Source organism: Cucurbita moschata, unplaced genomic scaffold (genome assembly GCF_002738365.1).
Source record: "Cucurbita moschata cultivar Rifu unplaced genomic scaffold, Cmos_1.0 Cmo_Scf00064, whole genome shotgun sequence".
NCBI lineage: Eukaryota > Viridiplantae > Streptophyta > Magnoliopsida > Cucurbitales > Cucurbitaceae > Cucurbita > Cucurbita moschata.
Window position 1 is genome coordinate 155,504 of NW_019268580.1, and position 24,427 is coordinate 179,930.

The window sequence follows — 24,427 nt, forward strand, 5'->3', positions numbered from 1 at the left end:
GCATTATCTCAAAACCATATGAATTCATCAAATATATAATTATATATTTATCTTATTATATAAGTTGGACCCATATTTTATAATAATCATATCATCTATCTATATATATATATATATATATATATATATATATATATACACAGCGTCCTTCTGATTCTCTCGTACTAAGGAAAGGTCCTCTCAATGCTCTAACGCCGACACTGGATACGGACCGAATTGTCTCACGACGTTATGAACCTAGCTCACGTACCGCTTTAATGGGCGAACAGCCCAACCTTTGAAACATACTACAGCCCCAAGTGGCGAAGAGCCGACATCGAGGTGCCAAACCTTCCCGTCGATGTGAGCTCTTGGGGAAGATCAATCTGTTATCCCTCGAATAACTTTTATCCGTTGAGCGATGGCCCTTCCACTCAGTACCGTCGGATCACTAAGGCCGACTTTCGTCCCTGCTCGACGGGTGGGTCTTGTAGTCAAGCTCCCTTCTGCCTTTGCACTCGAGGGCCAATCTCCATCTGGCCCGAGGAAACCCTTGCACGCCTCCGTTACTTTTTGGGAGGCCTACGCCCCATAGAAACTGTCTACCTGAGACTGTCCCTTGGCGCGTAGGTCCTGACACACGGTTAGAATTCTATATATATATATATAAAAAGCATACATATTGAATTAATTATAATTGGGGTATTATAATTGGTGAGTGAAGAAATTACGTTTTCTTGCTATTTAATTCCTACATTTTTATGGAGGTAACATTAAATTATAATCTTCCAACCAAACAACCACTACCATAAATGAGATGAGTTGACTTATTTAATGTAATGTCAAAATGATTATGTCTCAACAACATGGACATGGGTTTCAGTCCATCATTATTATTCAATAGTCAACACAATTAATCGTATTGATAAGACACCAATATCATCTTAAACCGAGTAGTTGAACAAAAACTAAAAAACTAAAAAACTAAAAAATGAAAAAGTTACCTTCCCGTGTGAAATTATTTTTTTTAGAGATCACGGTAGGAATTTTTCTAGAAGAATTGATATGAAACGGGTTCATTTGGAAAAGTGTGAAATAATTTTTTAATAAAAAGATTTCAATATAATTTCTATAAAAAAATATATATATATTATAATATTTTATGAACAAACATATAAAATAATGTTACATATTTATTAAAAACTCAAATTAATGCATGGTTTTATATATATATATATACTCATTAAGTAAGAAAGAAATAAATATATAATAAGTTATCTTTGTGTCATAATTTTGTTACATATATAAATATATTTATATTTATATATAAAAAGATTCTTCATGATCTGTCTATCTTGGTTTAAACGATGATTTTCACCCTATTTAGGGTGGGTCTCGCAGAATTTCTTCACTCTCTATCTACTCTTCGTTTAAACGAGGATTCTAACCCTATACAGGATGGGTCTCGTAGGGTTTTTTTCACTCATGGTCTATTCTTCGTTTAAACGAGGATTCTAACCCTATTTAGGGTGGGTCTCGCATAATTTCTTCACTCACCGTCTATTCTTCGTTTAAACGAGGATTCTAACCCTATTTAGGGTGGGTTTCGCATAATTTCTTCACTCACTGTCTATTCTTCGTTTAAACGAGGATTCTAACCCCATTTAGGGTGGGTCTCGCATAATTTCTTCACTCACTGTCTATTCTTTGTTTAAACGAGGATTCTAACCCTATTTAGGGTAGGTCTCGCATAATTTCAACGGTACAGATGGGTTCCAACCCTATTTATTGCAGGTCCAGCAAAATTTAAACGCTTTTTTACAAATTTTGTAATTTGTAGACGAAAATTCGAATATTCGAAGTTAAAAACTATATAAATAAATGAAAACAAGCTTGGTTTGTTATTCCTTGGTATAATGCTTCTTACCAGCTGTAACAAATCCTCTTCACTTTCCACTAATCCATTTTTGAAGAGTGAAAAAGTGGAGGAGAAAAAAAAAAACACAAAAACACAAAACCCACAACTTATTGCGAATCAGAAACCCATTTTACACTGAAAAACTATTCAAACCCTAATTATCAAACCAAGAACTTGATCATCATCCCACGACTCGGTTAAACTTTTGTTAAAATCCTTCCTTTTTCTTTCAATTTTCATGAACCCGTCACGATATAACTGAACGATGTCTCGTTTAAGTCGTTGCTCGGAGCATTGGAGACTGAGGCAATGGTGAGTGTGGCGACATGATATCTTCGAGCCTTCGAGATGACAATCGAAGCTCGAGGCTGCTTTGGCGCCAACAGAATTTTTGTTTCTTAACCTTGGCTACCTCCTTGTTTTGTAGCACAAAGTTTCTAATTCTTGTTATGGAGATGTCCATGGTGTTGTCGTCCATGTTTGCAAAGCAAACCCTGAACCATCCCGGTTCCGAGCAGTGGAACGACGAACCGGGCGACACGTTGAGTTTAACGTCGTTGATTATCACCCTCCATAGTGTCATTTCTGCTTCCAATGTCTTCTCTTTCAAAAGATGTCGTAAATCCATCCACAAGAACAACCCACCACTTCCTTTCAAATATCCAATTCCAACCTGAATAAAAACTTAAACTTTAAGGAATTGAAGTAGTAGCGAAAAGGGTATAATTGGAATACATACAAATCGTACGAGATCGACTCACCTGAGCAAGTTCTTTAGTAAAGTTACGGTGACGCGTAGCGAGCTTCTCAGCACTCCCAACAAGGAAACGATCGACAAACGCATCATCAGACAACATCGACGCAATCAAATATTGTGTTTGCGACGAGACAAGGCCGAAGCTCGACATCTTACGAGCGCAAGCCACGACAGCATCATTGTAAGAGTAGATAATGCCAACACGAAATCCGGGGAATCCCATATCCTTGGAGAGGCTATAAACGACATGGATAAGATTCTTATCGCATTCAGTGTCGTTTTCAATCACTTCGGAGATACTAATGAAGCCAGGCTCTGCAAAGACAGTGGCAGCATAGATTTCATCGCACACTAAATGTATGTTCTTTTCATTGATGAATGTAACAGCAGTTTCGAGCGTTTTTTTGTCGTATACTGTGCCAAGTGGATTTGAAGGATTGGTTATGAGTAAGCCTTTGACTTTTAAGCCAGATTTTTCAGCTTCCACGTAAGCTGTTTCCATGGCTTCTCTTGTCAGTTTGAAGTTGGTTGAGCTTTCACAAATTACTGGAACAATTTTGACTCCGGTTCGCCACGTCAGATCTCTATCAAATCTATAAATAATTCAAGAAAAGTCAACTATGAGTCAAATCAAATAATATTATAATGTCAAACCAAAAAAAATTATGAGAAAAAAAAAATACCCTGGATAATAAGGAATAGGAACAAGAAATGCTTCCCCAGGATTAGCCAAACAAAACGCCACCGTTTCATGAGCTCCAGTAGCTCCACCACTCATAACAACACGGTCTGGATCGAATTGTACTCGATTGCCTCTCACTTTGGCCATGAAATTCGCCACAGCCTGTGAAAATTCAGTAATTGTGAGATCCCACATCAATTATTGGGTAGGAGAACGAAACATCCTTTCTAAGGATGTGGAAACATCTCCTTAGAGACCCAACTCGAAAGGGAAAGTCCAAATAAGACAATATTCGATAGCGGTGGATTTGAGCCGTCTGATTTATTAAGATTAGTTTAGTTAATTTAGTTTAAAACATACGTTTCTAAACCGTGGCAATCCATGGTAATCCTGGAAGTTGGCTATGTCTTTAAACTCATGAACTCCTTCAACGCTACAAATGGAAGCTTTTGGATTGTTTTTGATCCATTTCTCCACGAATTCAAAAGAAAGCTGCAATTTTGAACAAAACCCATCAACCAAAAACACCAAAAACTTGAAATTTGAGTGAAATTTCAGATCAAAACCAAGTGGGTACCTGATTTTCAGCCAAACCCATTTGAATAACCCCACGAGGATTCATTGTTGGATGAAATGGGTCACTGTCATAAGCCTTCCAACCATCAAAATATGGCGAATCCTCGCCATGGCCGTTCCCTTGGGCCAACTTGGACAAGAGTTTGCTAGCAGTGTTGGTTGAGAGGTGCACCATTTTGGAGTAGTGGAAGAAAGTTGATATCTTGTCTTACAGAGAAGGCTTGTTAATGGTGGTTGAGGAGTGTTTTTCGAGTATTTATAGGTCTTTAGCGTTGCAAATTGGAGTTTTTCTTCCTTGTGGAACCTATGAAGAAATTTCTCTTTAAATTACGCACATCATCCACGTCGTCAGCGCGTGAGAATTGTTGCCTCTTTTTATTTATTTATTTATTTATGTTCCAATTATAATTCGATATCCGTATTCAAAGTTTTAATTTGATCCTTATACTCCGACATCCAACATGAAATGGGTATGTAACAGTCTAAGCCTATTGTCAGTAAATATTGTCCGCTTTGACCCGTTACCTATCATTATCAGCCTCATAATTTTAAAATGAGCCTAGTATGGAGAGGGTCTAGCCCTACATTGACTAATGTGATTATGTCCCTTGATTGACTTTGTTACAAATATGGTAGTTTTGGCCCATTACGTATCACTGTTAGTCTCACGATTTTAAAACCCGTCTACTATGGAGAGGGTCTAGCCATACTCCGACTAGTGCCTCGCACTGTCTGGTGACTGCCTCTAATACCATTTGTCACGGTCCAAACCCACCACTAGTAGATATTATCACGTGTTACTGTCAGCCTCGTAATTTTGAAATGTGTATACTAAATAGAGGTTTCCACACATTTATAAGAAACGATTCATTCTTCTATCTAACTGACGTGGAAACTTAAAGTGTAATTGAAGCTTGGCCAAATTATATAGGCTATTGAGACTAAGGTTTCTTTCCGTTCAACTATATAAAATGTTAGGAGATTAGAACCTCTAACTTATTACGTAAAAATACCCAATATATATATATATATATATATATATATATATATATTGCGTAAAAATAACAAAAACCCGCAACGAACGCAACTCTCGTGTTGAGTTGCCAACCGTTGAGGTTGGAACCTTGAACAAACTACCGGGGATAAGTCAGAGGAAGGTGAGGATGACGTCAAGTCATCATGCCCCTTATGCCTTAGGCGACACACGTGCTACAATGGCCAGGACAAAGGGTTGTGATCCCGCGAGGGTGAACTAACTCCAAAAACCCGTCCTCAGTTCAAAACATTATAAAAGACAATATCATCGCTTCATATCAATAATGCACGTGTTAGATCATGCGTATAAAACATAAAACGAAACGTCGGAACCGACATTTTAGGAATTGGATAGGGTAAGATAGAATAATAGAATGGGGGGAGAATCTGATAGGGGTGACCTAAATTATTAAGGCAGTGGAGCCATGAGAAACGCGGGAAACGTCCTATTAATAATAATAAATAAATAAATAAATAAGAGTTCATGGGTCTTAATTTAAGCCTTTAGGTACCCCAGACACTATCCAGTTGGCAGATCTGACTTTAATTAAATTAAAAAAAAAATATATATATATTTTAAAAATATAATAAAATAAAATAAATAAATTCATTAATTATAGAATCTCTTGTTGGTGTATCCCTTTTTGCCAGAAAGTTTTTAATTTTATTTATTTATTTATTTATTTATTTTCATTTTTGGGATACAGCTCTTGGGACTGTTCCCCATTATTTGAGAAATTATTCGGTGATTAATTATTAAATAATTTCTTTATGTTTTCTTGTCCCCTTAATTTCACGTTTTTTATTTTATTTTATGCAAAATGTTTCTTCCTAATCATAACTTTTAGTACATAATAAATTTAATTATATTTTTATTTTTTTTATAAATTACGTCGATATTATTTGTAGTAATTACATTTTTATATTAAAAATTGGTTTTTATAAAGCAGTGAAGAGATAAATTTAGTTGATATTTAGTTCATAATTAAATTATAATACTAAAAATAAATAATAATAAATGAAATAATATTGTCTTTTATGTATTTTTCTAATCCTCTCGTGTGGAGAATACCCTATCTGATGATGTTTTTTTAATAATTAAAAATTACTAATTTATATTTAAATTATAATATTAAAAAAATAAATAAAGGAAATAATTTTGTCTTTATAGGTATTTTTGTAATCCTCCCGTGTGGAGAATATCCAATATGATGATTTTTGTATTAAAAAAATAATATAAAATTAATTAATATCGAATGGCTATAAAGTCGTCCACTTTATCTTTAATAATCGACCAAATCGAGAAATTATTATTTTAAAAATTAGGTCAGTTTTCCATTTTTTTTAATTTTGATTAATTGTATCCTTAAATATTAAAGGTTGTTTTTTTAAATTTTAAATTACGATAATTAGTATTTATAAAAAAAAATTAAATATTTTTTTAATTTGATATTCACACTCGAATGAGAAATGTCCATTTTACCCCGATATAAAGAATTTCTATTTAAATAGAAAATAAAAAAGTCAATTGGGAGAGATTTCTCTCGTTTAGCTAAATTGAGCCATGAACACGAGATTATATTTACCGTCTCGGCCCCACTTTTTATATTATATATTATATATAAATTAAATTGGTAAATAAATAAATAATTAATTTACATGACTGTTATAGTATATTTTTGTTTATGAAATATTGTTTATAATTTTTCAATATAAATTATATCGAAAAAGGATGGTTTTTCACTAAAAAGTTTATTTGAAATGATTATATATACATAATAATAATAATAATTTTATTTTGGGTATTTAAATTAAAATTGAGAAAAAAAATGAGAATTTGAATATAATGTGTTTTAAACATGTGGGTGGATAATTGGGACTTACGTCCACGCCTAATGTTGAAGAATAAAAACTTTGGACAAGAAAAAAAAACACACAAAGGTTGTCACGCCCGAGTTTGGTTAAGTTCCATTCCACGAAAAGTTGAAATAAACAATATTAAAAGTCAAGCCTTGGTTTAGAATGTATACACGTTAAAATTTGGATTGCCCGATATTTACTTCGGGCAGCTCCTTCACCTTTTTTTATAAGAAACGTTCATATGATTTGATAACTCGACCAATTCGAACTACACAACCTAAATCATAAAATTTGAATTGAGTTTGATTAGATTTTTTTTTTCCGGTTTGGGTTGGGTTGACTTTCTAAACAATAAAAAAATTTGTTCATTTTGTTGGTTGACATTTTTTTGGAGTCAGATCAATTCGACCAACTAAAAAATACAATTACAATTCAATCTACCTTACTTTTTTTAAAATCAGAGTTAATGATGTGTTGTAATTGGTAAATATTTGATATTTGAATTTTATAAAATTTTAGTTTACCGTGAATAAGTAATATAATATTCAACTTTTAATTTTAATTATTAATATAACTCGTAAATGTGATTTTTAACAGATTTACTCTATTTATTAATATTATTTTGAATAGAGTTCTAGTTGATAAAATATTTATTGATAAAGTTTCAAATTTTATTAAATATTTAATAAAGTTTCGAGATTGGTTAGATATAACAATAAACGTTTAAAAGAAATAATTTATTATTAATTATTTTTTAAATCTTTCCTCTCAACCCATTGTCAAATTAAAAAAAAATGCTAATATTAAGTGATATATGTATTAAATTTTCATTATAATTTTTAAAATTAAATTCCTAATAATAAGACAATATATAAATTTAAAAGAAAGTGGAGAGAATTATTGAATATTAAAAAGAAAAGAAAATAAATAATAATAATAATAATAAAAGAGTAATGAATCATAATAGGATTTAAATCTTGAAATAATGGGAATGGAGATGTCAATAATATTAATTATAATTTTATCATTTCAAAAATTAACAAATATGCATTTTAGATTAATTTCGAAGTGAAAAAAAAAACAAATAAATAATTAAAAAAAACTTGAATTTGGACCTAAAAATAGACTTTTTATTATTTTAATTATATTTAAGTTAAGCATCATCCTCCAATATGAAAATAGTTTAATTAACTGACGACCAAAAAGTAACAGGTTCAATTCATTGTTTTCAATACGGTGTGAAGTCAAGAAAAAAATTACTATTTTATCATAAAGTCGTGTAAATACGAGTATTGATATCGGAATATTGAAATTTTGTTTGTTTACTTTTTTTTTTACTTGTTTTTTTTTAAAAATTGGAACGTTTACTTATCAAAATATCAAATCGTTGAAACGTTTACTTATTAGTGCTTTGAATCGGAAATGGTTGAAACTATTCCAAATTCAGTCCCAAATAAATTTCTTGATTTTACATTCGGTAAAAACTTAATATTTTTAGAAAATGAATGGTCAAATAATGTGAAAAACAGCGAAACATAATGATTAGGTTATGTAGAAAATTGTTGGTGTAATCCTGACCATATCTTTTCATCTTTCAATATTTAATTAAATAAATTTTCATATTTTAATAATAATAATAAAAAGTTTTAAAATAAAGTCAATTTTTTATAACTATACTCGAGAAGTTAATAATTTAAAGTGTATTGGTCTGAGTTTTTAAATATTAATAAATAAATAAAACAAATTATATATATTTTAAAATATATTATATTTGGCGAGTTATGTCAAGCATAGTAATAATAATATGGTCGGTTAATTGTATATTGAGACATTTGAAGATTTTGTCGGTGACACGTCAACATGATGATGTGGAAAGTGGTAATACAAAATGTGGGATTGGACAAAAATTGACTGCAGGGGATTCATGATAAGAGGCTTTTGATATATTGAAAACATTATAATAAACTTTGTTTGTTTGTTTGTTTTTTTTTTTAATTATTGAAAAGATCGAAAAGATAACCGACCATGTAGTAACCAAATGCAACCACATTTAACATAACCGTAACCGTCCAAGTTTATCAGATATTCTTCGTTTTGGCCCGTTACGTATCGTTGTTAGCTTCACGGTTTTGAAACGCGTATGCTAGAGAAAAGTTTCTACACCCTTATAAGTATCCCCTCCTTATCTAATGTGAGATCTCACAATCCACTCATTTGGAGGCTAGCGTCATCATTTGGGGGCTGGCGTCATTGCTGGCACACTGCCGGGTGTTTAGCTCTAATACTATTTGTAACAGACCAAGGTTACTGTTAGCAGGTATTGTCCGCTTTGGCCTGTTACGTATCACTGTTACCTTCATGATTTTAAAAACACATATGTTAGAGAAAGGGCTTCACACCCTTATAAGGTTCCCCTCCCCAATCAATGCGAAATCTCACCATCCAGCTCCTAGCGTCATTGCTAGCACACCGTCTGGTGTTTAGCTCTGATACCATTTATAACATCCCAAAGTCACTGTTAGCTCTGATATCACTATCAATTTCACGGTTTTAAAACGCGTATATTAGAAAAAGGTTTCCACATCCTTATAAGGTTCCCTTCCCCAAATCGATGTGGGATCTCACAATCCAAGGGGGCCAGTGTCATTCCTGGCACACTGACTGGTGTCTAGCTCTGATACCATTTGTGACAGCCCAAGGCTACTACTAACAGATATAGTCCGCTTTGGACCATTACGTATCACTGTCAATCTCACGGTTTTAAAACTCATCTACTAAAGAGAGGTTTCTACAACCTTATAAGAAATGTTTCGTTCCACTTTCCAATCGATGTGAGATCTCACCATCTCTAAGAGTTTTAATCTAACGTTAAAATAAACATACAATTAAAAGTTGACTCACTCATATTGAAAACAAGGAAGGAAACAGAAGAATAATAACAAGGGAATGATTGTAGGCAATTTCTATTTTTCTCCCACCATACCATTTTCATTTTCATTCCCATATTGTTGAATGATTAAAACGTTTAATTCAACAATCAACTTACAATCGTTTGCAGGCAAACTATGGAAAATTCAAAGTATTTACAAGAACGCGCATGCCACTTAAGATGGAGCACACTGTTGTTATATTACACTTACACAGCAGCAGTAATGGGAGGAATAGCAGGGCAGGGCAGGGCTGGGCTTCTGTATGAGCAGCAATGCCTCTGTTTTCACCGACCTTCTCGAGCGTTTCGCTTTACGAGTCATCTCCCAGCAGCTCAGAGAGGTTTGTTCTGATAGCTTCCCTTGTGTTGGCTAAGCTTTGGCCTTTGAAGTTTCAATGTGGAATCCAAGTTTCATAAATCAGTCTCACCAGGAACCAATAAAAAACAACACCAAACATGTCACTGTCACCAATCAGATTAATCGAACTTTGAATCTAAAATGTACTCAATTCGAACTATTCATTTCGACTTCGGTTAACTAGATGGATTCAACTGCCTCGTATTTTCATGGGAGAGGCACAAATTTTCAAATTTACTGATGCTTTAATATGGTATCAAGCAGAAAGTCCAAAAGTTCATGCCCCTATTATTCTCTTCTTATTTCACATTATTTTCCCATGTGTTCGACCACGGATTGATATTTAAGAAAACGTGAAGAACTTCGTCATAACTCGACAACTTCAACTTTTACTTTAACGAATATTGAAGAACTACAAAGCATGGGGTACTACCCTTTCCATAGGACTCTTTAAGAACGTTATCTCACAATGTCTAGACCACCTTGCATGCACCTCAATAACTCTTGCACGATAGCTGCCCTAAACCTACTACATTTAGTTACCGAGATAACTTAAAGGATATTAAATCTTAGGTAGATGACCATCATGATTTGAGTTCATCCCCCTTGAGTGTTTGTGATATGTATAAGTTACACTAGGGCCATATAATATCACCTCTGTTAGACGAACACGACTCTCCACAATGGTATGATATTGTCCACTTTGAGCATAAGCTCTCATGGCTTTGCTTTGGGGTTCCCCAAAAGGCCTTACACCAATGGAGAGAGTATTCATTGATTATAAACCTATGATCATTCCCTAAATTAGCCAACGTGGGACTTTCATCCAACACCTCCCCTCGAACAAAGTATGTCTCCCCTTAATCGAGGCTCGACTCCTTTTTCTTTTGGAGTCTTAAGTCATTTTTTACCATGCCTTCGAGGAGCCTCAACTTCTTTTTCTTTTGGAGTCCTTTGTTCGACATTTGAGGATTCTATTGACATGGCTAAGTTTAGGGCATGGCTTTGATACCATGTTAGATGAACACGACTCTCCACAATGGTATGATATTGTCCACTTTGAGCATAAGCTCTCATGACTTTGCTTTGGGATTCCCCAAACGGCCTCATACCAATGAAGATAGTATTCTTTGATTAACGACCTCCAATGCATTGTCTAAGCATTTGCAAAACGAAACAGTGGATCAAGTCACTTATCCTAGCATTTGAGTGAAGGCCAATCTAGAAAGCAGGGGCACACTGGTTGTGGCCAAGCATCTATGTCTCAGGTAAGAATATGTTTAATATGAATCCAAAAATCTATAGTGCCTAATTCTATTATAAACTGATTCTTCCATTACTGATATACGTCTCAACTCCCCCACCCCAACCAACATCACTTCATCAGCTACGTGACTAGTTGCACAATCTTATCCTCTCTATGTAATTAGAAGATTAAGCTATAATGAGGAATCATAAAATGGTATAATAGAACGAAGATGCAATTGAACGGTCAGTCCAAGTTAATGCAGTACAATTGAAGTTGGTTATGAGAACTATATCTAAGGTCCACTTAGTAGACTCGAAACTTTCTTTTAATAATACAATGAACATTTTCTTGTCAGTTAAACTCTGGAGTGTACCTGTAAGAGCGAGGTTTCCACACCCTTATAAGGAATGTTTTGTTCCCCATAACCCACTCCCTTGGGGCCAGAGTCCTTACTGGCACACTGCTCGGTGTCTGACTCTAATACCATTTGTAACATTCCAAGCCCACCGCGGGCAGATATTGCCCAATATTGTCCTTTTTGGACTTTTTCTTCCGGGTTTCTCCTCAAGATTTTAAAATGCGTCCACTAGGGAGAGATTTCCACACGCTTATAAGGAATATTTCATTTGGGCTTTCCCTTCTGGTATTCCCCTCAAGATTTTGAAACGCCTCCACCAGGGAGGGGTTTCCACACTCTTATAAGAAATATGTCGTTCCCCTCTCCAACCAATGTGGGATCTTACAATCTGGAATAGTTCGTTCCCCTCTCCAACCAATGTGGGATCTTACAATTCGGAATAGTTCGTTCCCTCTCCAACCAATGTGGGATCTTACAATCCACCCCCTTAGGGGACAACATCCTTGCTAGCACTCCGCCCAATGTTTGGCTCTAACACTATTTGTAACCGCCCAAGCCCACCACTAGTAGATATTGTCCTCTTTGGACTTTCCATTTTGGGCTTCCCCACAAGGTTTTAAAACGGGTCCACTATAGAGAAGTTTCTACACCCTTATAAGGAATGTTTCATTCTCCTCTCCAACCAATGTGGGATCTTACAGTACCAACGGGAAACAAAAATAATAATAATAATAATAATAATAATGAATGTACTCAATTTGTTGAGATGCATTTTTGACACAAGCACTATTTCACTCCTGAGGAAGAACCCGGCATGAATCACATGACCCTCATAAAATCTCTTTAATAAATTTAATAGTACTCCTATGTGACATATACATATCAAATAAACCAATAAAGTTGAGAAAACAAACAGAAAAGAGTACGTGTCTTGGTTTATCCACTATGCTATTGAGGGACTCCCTAAAGAGAGCCATATGCAAGCATAAAAGATATCGTGACATCATGTATTCACGCATATAGATCATCTGTACAGTGTACCAAGTGGCTCAATTTAAATAAGTGAAGTCAAAGAGGACATGATTCATATATAAACAAAGCAAAATTTGGTAAGTGCGCAAGAATTTGCTACCACATACACAACCACTTACAGCTTCTTTAATAAAAACAGAAGATGGAGCACCCTTCCATTTGGATCTGAATTTGGAAAGATCAGGAAGCCTCAAAGCACTCAAAATTGCATCAATCAACCACACAGTGAAGAAGAACACCGCCCTAAATCAACAACAAAACTGAGCTAATAATTCAAAGCAAAAAAACACACATAACTAATTTGGTAAAAATTTCCCCATTTCTTCAGCAGCAGAGCAACCAACAAGAACAAAAAAGAGAAGAACAACCAAGAACCAAAGAAATTACCATCGGAATGAGCCTCGCAGCAGCCTCTTCCCCCAATAATCAATGGATACCCAGGCTCCAACCTGTGAAGATCATGTCCGGATCAACACAGACGAAAGGCAGCGAAGAGGACGAAAAACACCACAGATTTCTTCTGCGAAAGAAAAAGGGATCGGTGGGAGAGACGAAGAAAAGGGCAGGGACAGCCATGGAAAGGGGAAACGAAGCGCTGAGTGAAAGATTGGTTGTACTGTTGGCGCCATCCAGGTGCACAGGGACGGCCGGACGGGGTCCCATCGACGCCTTATTACATGCCTTATTAAGTTCTTCCATAAAAATTAAAAAAAAAATTAAAAAAAAAAAACATTTAAAATATTTTCAATTTTATATTATATAATTTAAATGTAGTATCTATTATTTAATTTTTTAAATTTAAATTCTTATTTTAGTTTTTTAAATTAATGTAGTATCTATTTTCTTTTAACAATATTTTTAAAATTTAAGCCAAACTTAATTTTCATAATGAATATAACATTTTTTTTAAAATATATATATATTATTAAAATATAAGAGACTAAATTAAAACTTTTTAAATTGTAAAAAAAAAAACCAATATATATTGGGCCCATGTAAGTGGGCTTGGGAAGAAATAAACACTGATCGAAAAGTAGGCCAAGCCCATGGGCCCAAATCGAATAGTTCATTTGATAAAAATTTAATTGAATTTCATATAGGAATTTGGAAGGGCATTTAAAAAATAAGTAATAAAACCATAAACTTTTATACTCACCTAATTTAGTGATTTACATGAAAATTTAAGTGCATTATTTTCTAATTTTAATTTTAATTATAGAAACTTAATTAATATTAATTTTAATCTTTTTTTAAAAATCTCAAAATCACTTTATCTATCTATATATATATATATTAAGAAAGAAAGACCATTTCAAAGCCACCGTTTGTCCAAGTTGCCCATTCCGCGTGGGAAAATGAAGCCTTCTAATATTCTTAAAAACGTCACATTAAATGGCCCATACTATGCACTAAAACCCAAAAATTAAAACTATATAATATGATTGTGACTCCTAAAGTCGGTCCTAATTTCTTCTATTTTCATCTTTATTCCCTCTTTCTCACGAAACCCTTTTCACCTTTTTTTTTTCAATGGCTCGATCTCAAGCGTAACCTTAAAATCATAATTGATGTTTTTATTTACTGAGCTATGCTATTTATACTCGTTTATAAATTTTAATAGATCTAATATTTAACAATTATATAATTTGATTAAAATAAATATATTGGTTTTTTTATTTTTATTTTTAGATTTGATTAATGAATTTAAAATGATTGACTATATATAAAATAGTATATAAAATAATAAAGATGTTATTTAGAAATGATGTTAGCATGATGTCATCTTAAAAATAAATAAAATAAAATCTATTAAAATAGTATAAATATCTTAAACCTTTTTTCAGTTGATATTTATTATATTATTTAATTGAATAATCTTTAACGTGTGGAAAACTATGAAATGATTAAGAACATTAATAACCAAATAATATTGTTATATTTAATGGCTAAATTCATTGTTAGGAAGAAAATTCTTAGGTTAAATTTAATAATAATGATATTATTTTAGGTCTAACCTAACATATTAAATTTAGGAATAAAATATTAAATAAAATGGAGTTAATTAGGGATTAAAAGGATTAGTCCTTTTCGTAATAGATTAGGGCAAGGCTGGTGCCAAGTTGCAAAAGAGGGCTTTATATCTATATATATATATTATAATTTATAATAATTATTTTTAGAAAATAAAAATTAAAGTTTGACTTTTAAGGTAGGTTCTTGAAAAGTAGGGTTGGGGATTTGGGAGTGGGTTTCTTTGACTCAAAAGGATAAGGCCAAAGGGAAGGGGAGCAACCTATACGATGTTGATCTCTCTCTCCGGATCGATTCGATTCGTTTCGGTGAGACTTTTTTGTTAGTCGATGTCGATGTAAAGACGTGTTGCCGATAGAGATTTTGGATTTGAATGGTATGATATAGGACTTGATTGTGACGACTTTCTAAGTACTTAAAAAGTATAAACCCTAAACTCTGAACTCTAGTGTGTCAATGTTCTTGACTTTGGACTAACCGATAATTTTATATAGAAATGAGTCTTTAAAAGAGTGAGTACACGTTTGGTATGCCTTTATGAGAGATTAAAGATATTTGTTAGGAGTTCGTGTATTAAGTTGAATTGGGTCGGATTTAAACATTTTTTTTTTTTTTTGTAGACTCAGCCCAATATTAGAGTTGTAAATTTTTTAAACCCAACCCAACACAATCATAAAGTTTTTGGTTGGGTTTGTTCCAACAATTTGTTTAAATTTTTATTTTTTTTTATAAAAAAAAAAGTAAAATTTATATATTTATTTTCAAGTATTTAATTAAGATGTGTAACTCATAAAAAATAAATAATCAAAAGAAAATAATTATAAAATTAAATAAAAATTTAAGTTTGTTCAACTTAATTTAATCTATTTATTTAATAATTAATGGATTATTTCATCTATAAAATTTTGATTTATTCCAATTAACACCGAACTTAACTCAATCAAATAATTTTATGACCCAACTCAAATAGTGCAAGCGAAGTTGATTCCGATTTTTTTAACACTCCTATTTTTATATATATATAATTTTTAACATCGACTTGTTTAAGTGGACAACTAACAAATAATCATTAAAAAAACAAATCAAAGAAAAAGGTGTGAAAATAACACAAGATTATATCAATATCATATTAAAAAAAATAATAATTAATTTCTGTTCTTCACACATCAAACTAAAAAAACAATTTTAAACCCGTTGACATTTCACAAAGTCAACAAAAACACAGATTAAAGTGTGAACCAATCTCCAAACAACAATTTCACAAGATCCCATTTCTCCAATTATTTAAACAAAGTTTGAGCAAATTAAATTTGCTCAAAGCTCTGAACTTTTCAAAGTCAGCCCCCCATGGAGGATTGGGATTTGCAAGCAATTGTAAAAGGATGCAACGGATCAATTACTCCTTCAAGAACAGCAACGCTCATGGAAGATCCAAATTTGGTCTCTTTTTTGATCGAAAAAGATGAACTTTTAAGTTCTTGTTCAGTGTATGATGAGTTTGAAGGGTTGTTTGGGAGCTCTGATGACTCTGCCTCTGCCTCTGCCTCTGCCGCCGCCATTTCTGGTCTTCTCAGAGAGCTTAAGGAACCGGAAAAGCTTCATCGGAAGAGCCAAATCGCTGCAACTAAACAGAAACAGAGGTGGGTACGTCGAATTTAGATTCAAAATTTTATCTTTTGAAGGATTTGATTGAGTTTTGATTTGGTATCAGCAAGAAAAGTCGGGAAAACAGAGTAGTGAAAGAGGTGAAAGCAGAGGGGGTGTGTTCGGATTCATGGGGATGGCGGAAATATGGACAGAAACCGATTAAAGGGTCGCCATATCCGAGAAGCTATTATCGATGTAGCTCCTCCAAAGGATGCTCTGCTAGAAAGCAAGTTGAACGGAGCCTCTCCGATCCTGGCGCCTTTGTCGTCACCTACTCGGCTGAGCACAACCACGCTGAGCCTACTCGCCGTAACGCGCTTGCCGGAACCACCAGGAAGAAGTTTCCGGCGCCGGAAAATCCGAGGTTGGACGTGATTCTGTCGCCTAGTAATTCTATGTCCGTGGCGTCCGTTGAAGAAGAACAGCCGATGGAGGGAGTTGCAGAGGGGGGAGTTATTATGGATTTGCCATTCGAATTCTTTTCTGGTTTGGAGGATTTTCTTTTCGAATGACAAATTTTTTTTTTTTTTTTAAGAGAATGTGAATTGGCAATTGTAATTTGTAAAACTTAATTTTTTTTTTCTTATTTTCATTTTTAATAGAAGTTTTTCAGTTTTGAAAAATGGGCTACCGTGACATGAAAATAACAAGAGGGAAAATGACTCCATCTGCAAATTCTCGGTCAGCCACACGGCTCTGCACGCTTCCGCTATCAACAATGATCTACATGCTATTTGTAAATAAAGAATAATAGGAATGAGTATAAAATATTAAAGAAGCACCTACTTATAGATTCTCACTAAAACTTCTTTGATTCAATGTTTTTTAAGCTATGTGCTCAGTCATAGTCCAAGAGATGGGTCAATTCCATGGTTCGTGTTCATTCCTGGCCGGCTCATGAAGTTTACATATACTAATTATTCCAATTCCAAGGATGTAAGTCACCCATTGAGATGTATTGAGGTTCAAGGTATGGTTAGACTCTTGGTTTCTACTCCAATTTCAAGGTATACTCTGACGTGGCGGTGCCAGTGACACCGTGCGATAGAGGTGTGCCGGGCCATATGCACGCTATGCTCGGGCACTTTATGACTCGGTGGATCGAAGAAAATCACCTAGTAATCGCACTATGTGAGACGACACGGTGGCAGAGCTAGGTGGCCGTGGCAGGCTGACGATGACTGAATCGGAAATACGTGTCCCCGGATGTAGTTGACATGGAGCCACGTAAATCGCTGAATATCCCGATACGGCCCAAACTCCAGTTTCTCGGCCCATCGGCCAATTATTTATTGGACCTTGCGAGCCGGCCCAATACACATTTTTTAAAAGATAAAACACGTGTAATTACATTAACAAAAAGATTTTCTTACTTTTAGTTCTTCTTTTTATTATTATTTTTCTTTTAAATTATCCTTGAAATAGAAATATCACATGAAAATAAAATAAATACTCTAAAAAATAAATATAGAGACATATATTATTTTAGTAGGATGTCAAAGATTTAAATATTTTCTTTATAATATTTAACTAAAAAAGTAATCTAAATAATAAAATTAAATGTAAATAAAAACTGTTACTTTATTTAAAAGAATATTGAATATTGTCGTAATTATACAAAACAGGTGTACGCGAGCGAGACACCGAGGGATTTATTTAGAATATTTTTATAATTATCGACGAGGTAGCAGTACGTGGCGGATGATAATTGGGCGGACGCCAAATTTATCCTTATATAATTTGGGATAATGCCATGTCAAGGTCCGTAAAAGACAACGAGAGTGGAGACCCGTCTCCACGCAAAGCGGGTATTCGCGGACGACCACTGACGGAGAACGGAACGGAATATTCGACCGTCGATGGTCCGTTTCCAAAAAATGACACACATTTTCCCGAAAACTATATATACTTACCATTGTCCCAAATTCGTGCCCTAAAATACTCTGATTTCTCCTACTCCTAGCCGCAACATGCTAAACACTCCCGTTTCCCCTTATTTTCCTTTCGTGTTCTCGCACCTAATTCACTTTTCTTGATTCACTCTCCGATTCTCGTCTCCCCAGTAGGATCTTCTAATGTTCTTCTCTGTGTTCAGATTGGTGTTTTCTGGCGATGGAGTTTTGAAGTCATTTGAGATGTTTGGCGGCTGTAGTGAATCGACTTCGGTTTGTAGCTCTTTTCAGCTAGGGCTTCGGTTATGTATGCTCTAGAATTGACTTGTCCGGTTGATGTGGTGGTGTCGAAGCTCATGGGACCAGACGGCTCTGTTAGAACAGGGGTAACAATCGAGGAGGTTGAGTTGTGTGAGGCGGATCGCGGTTCTGCCCCTCCTAGCTATTCATTTCAGCATTTCAGCTCGTACGGTTGTAAAAAAGGTGGAATAGTCGTAATTTTTTTTAGTAGTACTGCTGTTTAATTTTAGATTTTTTGCTGGTTTCGTGTTTTTACCTGCATGTGGTGGCATAGTCATCCTTGTGCATTCGAATTAGCTATTACCGGAGGTTTTGGAGACTGCTGATTCTGATTGTTTTTCGAAAGATACGGCAATGGATTTAGTTCTTGGAGTTTTACGCATTGGTTGTGGATGAACGAATTGTATGTAAGAGGATGAAAGTTATAGAGAGATTTGAGTCACTTATTGTTGAAAAACCGAAGAGTTTCTGTAGCCCCATAAAGACCGCCACCACTTCGTTTTACCTGTTTTTAATAAATGTGAGTCACCAATTGAAGTGCTTTATATGAACCCCAGGCGTTTGGAGGATGTCTTATCCTCTCTTTTTTGCTATGTCATTATTCATGAAAGATTCGTCTTATTAATTGCGTTCCAGTGGATTTGGAGTGAGGTTGACTTCGGACTCAGTATGCAGATTACTCAAAACATGGCATTCATTTGAGCTTGTATCTTGTTACTTCGAAGGAGAAATATGATAAAGAGAAAATTCATTCTCCGGGGATGTCCCAGTAGAAATATCAAATATTTTGCATGAGAAGATACATTGTCTTTAGTTTCTTTATTCGTTCATTGGATGGTGTATAGCATCTGTCTGCTGAAATCCTGATTATGGAATAAGGTCTATATGGTGAATTTGGAAAATTTGATGAAAAGCTTGCAACTTTTTTTATAGTTCTTCTATTAGATGAATGATGTTGATAGCTGGCTCTAGCTGCTGCATCTGTGAAAGGATCGTCATATGTTTAGAATATTTAGACTTTTGTGAGTGTTATATTTTCACTCTTGATTGTGTATAATCCATGCTATTTCACTTCGAGATGACTTTTATAGAATTTATGTTCACGAGTCTCTGGCTCATCATCTCCTTTATCTGTCATTTCTCTTTCATCACTTCCCATATTTTAATGATCTAATGTTCTATAAATATCGGTATTTCAGATGGGACGAGCTCTATCAATGATTTGGGTCCTGTTTCCTTAGATAAGGTTCCTGATGGAGCAGTTTTTAAGGATGGTGAAAATACATCTGAAGATTTTGAAAGTAGGAACAAAAGAAGTCATTTGTCCACTTCAAGTCTGGGAGTACAGCCACGTAAACCGTTAAAGGTGTCAAGGGGTAGTAGTAGTTTATGTTCTAAGAGGCCACGTGTGGTTCAATTGGAAGATCCTTTATTCTTAAGTGGAGCTGATGACGTATCTGATAAGCTTGGATCATACCTTAAAAAGTGCAACTCTCATGGTAATATGATATAAATGTTCATTCTTTGCTATTAGTTAAATTATTCTTTTCATATCCAAATGGCGGTGTTTTTCCCATGCAGTTTATCTATTACATATTTCAGATAGGAAATTATAACTTTTATTTTTAAAACGAGTTGATTATGCTGCAAAAATCTGATTAAAAATAAAATATAAAGCAAAAAACTATCCAAACGGTTAGCCATAACTACAAGTAAACAAACCTATGATGTGTGTACTATCCTCTGAAGAAGTAGGACGAATTAAATCTAATACTTAAAAAGTACACCACCGCACTTGTTTAAAATTATGATATGTGGGTTGTTTTTAAGATGCACGAGTAGAGGACCATGTTAGACAATCCAGTGAACTTTGCTCTCCATTTGTTCATGTCGTGGTTTTTTCTTCTTCGTGCCTTTATTTGAATGTTCTGATTCTTTCATTTATTGTAAATTTGTGAGGAGGATATTTGGAAAAACTTTTGTGGTTATTTCATTTATAGGATATATGGGAATTTTCGGGTCAAATTTGTAATGTTATTAATTGACTAATCTAATGTACCATATGCTTTCGTTTGGTAAAGCTAAGAAATCATTCTATGCTCATGTTCTTTTTACTATGTATTTAGAAACTAGTGCTACAATGGTGATTGGACCCTTATAAATCTGTATTATCATGCAAGCTTATAATGTGCAATATCTGTTGTCTTTAATGTGATTGAGATTGGATATCATTTTCCATTTTCTATACTAGATTTCTATGTTTCCTTGTGTAAGTTGATGGGAAATCAGGAATTTACTGAAGCTAGTTTATTGTATACCCCACAAAAAACAGAGAAAACTCAACTGTTGAAACAGAAGAGTAGCCTAAGCAGCAAGCGGGGTGATAAGAGAAATCTCAAGGTGTCATTGAAGACAAAGTTTGATTCATTCTCTACAAATGCTGGAAATGGCTCAGCTGCAGCAGGGAGCAGTTTTCATGGTATGATGATATCATGTGAATTATTTATTAATTTGCTCAGAAACTTGCATTATCTGGTTATAACTTGTATTGAAGATGTTCTCCACTGGATAATGCAGATGTTTTAAATTTCTAATGGTAAAAACTTTCTTGGTTTGTTGTGAGGAAAATTTGTCACTATTGTCACGGAACCTAAATGGGGGGACAACTGAAGTATAACCAAATCAAGACAGTTCTAATTCTAATGAGTATGTGTTGGTTTGCTTGTTACTTCAATAACTTCTGTAAATATGTGAGTTAGTTTATTCTTTTAATGAAGTTATCCCTGGAAAGATATAATCACACGAATAGCCTTTCTAAGAAGCCATTTGAATGCAACATCCCACAGTGCAACGGGCCACCTATCTAAAGATAGAATGTGACTCTCTTAAATTCACCTATTTCACTTTGTCTTTCAACAAGAGTTGTAGCTTGAGTATATCGTGCTCTACAAAAATGCGTTGCGTCCCAGTTCCTATGAGTGTTATAATGAAACTAATTTCTCTTTACCTTTCTTTGATTTTCTTTTTCTTCCATCACTAATAGATCATAACTTCACCTTGTTTTCAGTTTTGCTAGGAGTTTATCTGCTAAAATCCATTAGTTGTTGTTACCTACGATTATGATATAAGTAAGGAAACAAGCCACTGATTTATAATTTGTTTATAATAATGCTTCTCATCGGTTTTCTACTTGTGTTCATCTGAGTTCGCATTACACAGAATAAAATTACTTACGGACTTTATGAAATTTTATGCAGGATTATACGGGCTGAAATCAGGTGCTCGTGATTTTACAAAGCTTACGGATGATCCACCGCTGAATGATATTCTTGATGGTAGTTATGACTGTGCTAATTTAAGTAAAGACAAAGGTAAAAAAGACACAAATGTAAATGAATGTTTTCTGCAGTCAATTAGAAAAGCTTGTTCTGTTCTTCAGCTCCCATGGCCTGTCCGCCCGCAAAATATGGCAGAGTCAGAGAGTTGTTCTAACAGCAAACCGGATACAAGTCTAGTTAGTTCTGTTTCAAGCATGGAAGAAAAAGTGAATTTTGATGTAAAAGAACTTAGTGCAACAGATTCACCTTCATTAAACAAGGTCAGTGCGTAAGAATTTGACTGTTTATCTCTCTAGTCAGCCGTAGCTGTGTGCACTTGCACTCAAACCCCAAACACTCACTGTACCATCGTGTTTGTTGGTTTAAATTTATTTTTATTAAGTTGCTTGTTTTTCCATGAAGGTGGAAGATGCCTGCAACAATTCTGAACCTTTGACCAATGCACTTGATTTTAAATTATACAAACCTGATCACATGTTCATGAAATTGGGCCTTCCTATACCAAAGGACTTGAATTCTTTGCTCCAGGATGCTAGCAAGTCCTCTGTATCTTCAAACAATGCAACAGATTTACGTTCAGCAAAGCAACAATCTCGTCGAGCTATGTTGCAACCATTTGCATGGTCACATTCTTTTAATGGGCACTCTAAAGCAAATTCAGATTCATCCAAGTTTTCTGCCAATAGGACCACATGTCTTGGTAGGTGGTGGCGAGTTCGAAACTTTTCCAATATACCTAGTGCCACTGCTGATTGTTTCACGAAAGACTTGGAATCGTTGACTTTTAACCAGAGTTTATTTCCTTCAACAATGAGAGTTATTGGTCCTGATGATGGAAGGTCCTCTATATCTGTTAATCATCATCAATGTGGATGGGATTCCCTGTCTTCTGCAACTTGTTCGAAAACTTCCTCTGTGCTTGTGGGTAAGGATTTATTGGAAGGCATTTATACCGTGTAATTGAGATACAATATTCACCTTGGAACCGTTCTGCTATTATCGTTCGTTTTACTTAAATCGTGACGCTGTTTTTGGTCTAATTACAGAATCTCGAGGGAAGATGAATAGCGAGTCATATGGTATGAATTTCAACTTTCTTATCTGTGTGATACTTTGTATATTTGATAGCTGTGTTATTGATATTGCTTCTCTACAGAGCAGCAGTGTCCAAGAGTAATGGCTGCTGCTCAAACTCTGTACGATATTGCAACTTCTGCTGCATTGAGGCAAAACATAGATGGGATGGTAAGGTGGCCAAAAAAGGCTTCACAAAAGTCCATGAGAGCTCGCAAGTTGAAATCAGAGGAAACTGAAGAATTATATACCACGCCTACAACATATGGATTGTGGTCCAACAATTCGATCAAGAACGAAGGCCATCATGCTCATCCCTCGAAGAAGCCAAAGCTCGGAACAACGGAGAGCAGAAGAGACGTTGCTCAGACAAATTGTAAAAGAGGACCATTGAATTGGACTACACCCCGGTCAAGTAGATCGTCACCCAGTAAGTTCATTAGAGATTCGGTTTCGGAAGCTAAACCTTCAACCGCAGGTGCCATAAAACAATCATCATCTATGATGCCTCCTCCAGCAACTCTTTTGTGCAAGGCTGGCGAGGGTCAACAAAAGACACGGAAGTTAATGCTCATGGATTGGAAAAGAGGGGGATGAACAGGTTAGATTGCTCGAGAAGCTCATAGTTTTATTATATCCCTGCCTGTCTAACAAAATGCTGCTATTATTAAATTAGAATCACTTCTCTGAAGTAGTGCCTAAAGTGGCTGCTTCGTTGGTTGGTTGGCTGCTTGGCTGCTTGGCTGGTTGGCTGTACATAATATTGTTGTAAGTGTTGGATTAATGATTGTAATGGTTAGGGTTGAATAGTGACACACGCTTTCTAATTGTTGTAACATCAAACTTCTTTCCAGAACGCAGTAGCAAATTCTCTGCCACTGTGTGAAAAGTATTTGACAAGGCAATAGAAATTTTAGTTCTTTCTTATTACTATTTGCTTGTGCTCTTCTCTGTAGTCCTCTCTGTAGTCCTCGCAACTAAGTCGAATTGCTTGACGAGACTCGGGAGGCAGACTATTTTGCTTTTGATTTGGGAGAAATCCAGCTGCTGCCGGTCGGGGGGGAGAGTAAAAACATTGACCCGTGAACCTGCCCAAAAAGTGGGGCGAAAACCTACACTCCTGCCTACGAAAGACTACCTTCCAAGCCGAATCAGACTGAATTTCCGCTGAATACGACAGATTTTTAACATTAAAGATTAAATGATTGAGGGGAAAATAGTTCAAATGTAACTATCCAAGTCCACCGCTATACACCTTTATAAAGAATAAGAATGCTTCATTCCCGTCTTCAACTGATGCGAGATCTCACAATCCACCCCATTCAGAGCTTAGCGTTCTTGCTGTCACTTGTTTCTCTTTTCAATCGATATGGAATATCGCAATCTACCCCCTTCGAGACCCAGAGTCTTCG

General features: G+C 34.8%; 3 protein-coding genes and 1 long non-coding RNA gene across 4 annotated transcripts; 2 read left to right on the forward strand and 2 right to left on the reverse strand.

The window, feature by feature from the left end:
• Positions 1 to 1,892: 1,892 nt before the first annotated feature.
• Positions 1,893 to 4,087, reverse strand: LOC111437574 (1-aminocyclopropane-1-carboxylate synthase-like). Its single transcript, XM_023075601.1, has 5 exons — positions 3,914 to 4,087; positions 3,697 to 3,828; positions 3,338 to 3,498; positions 2,659 to 3,247; positions 1,893 to 2,570 (listed from the first exon to the last, which is right to left on the reverse strand). Exons 1-5 carry the CDS (start codon positions 4,085 to 4,087, stop codon positions 2,172 to 2,174), a joined length of 1,455 nt encoding a protein of 484 aa, XP_022931369.1. The 3' UTR covers positions 1,893 to 2,171.
• A 5,653-nt stretch (positions 4,088 to 9,740) lies between these two features.
• On the reverse strand, positions 9,741 to 13,418 carry LOC111437577. Its single transcript, XR_002709454.1, has 3 exons — positions 13,121 to 13,418; positions 12,853 to 12,976; positions 9,741 to 10,118 (listed from the first exon to the last, which is right to left on the reverse strand). It is a non-coding gene; the product is annotated as an uncharacterized LOC111437577 (long non-coding RNA).
• Positions 13,419 to 16,058: 2,640 nt separating this feature from the next.
• Positions 16,059 to 16,945, forward strand: LOC111437621 (probable WRKY transcription factor 29). The gene is made up of 2 exons (XM_023075672.1): positions 16,059 to 16,404; positions 16,476 to 16,945. The coding sequence occupies exons 1-2, from the start codon at positions 16,112 to 16,114 to the stop codon at positions 16,921 to 16,923; spliced, it is 741 nt and encodes a 246-aa protein (XP_022931440.1). The 5' UTR covers positions 16,059 to 16,111; the 3' UTR covers positions 16,924 to 16,945.
• A 1,389-nt stretch (positions 16,946 to 18,334) lies between these two features.
• LOC111437570 lies at positions 18,335 to 23,945 on the forward strand. Its single transcript, XM_023075595.1, has 7 exons — positions 18,335 to 18,786; positions 19,803 to 20,102; positions 20,936 to 21,082; positions 21,861 to 22,201; positions 22,344 to 22,866; positions 22,988 to 23,020; positions 23,098 to 23,945. Exons 1-7 carry the CDS (start codon positions 18,609 to 18,611, stop codon positions 23,610 to 23,612), a joined length of 2,037 nt encoding a protein of 678 aa, XP_022931363.1. The 5' UTR covers positions 18,335 to 18,608; the 3' UTR covers positions 23,613 to 23,945.
• Positions 23,946 to 24,427: the final 482 nt, after the last annotated feature.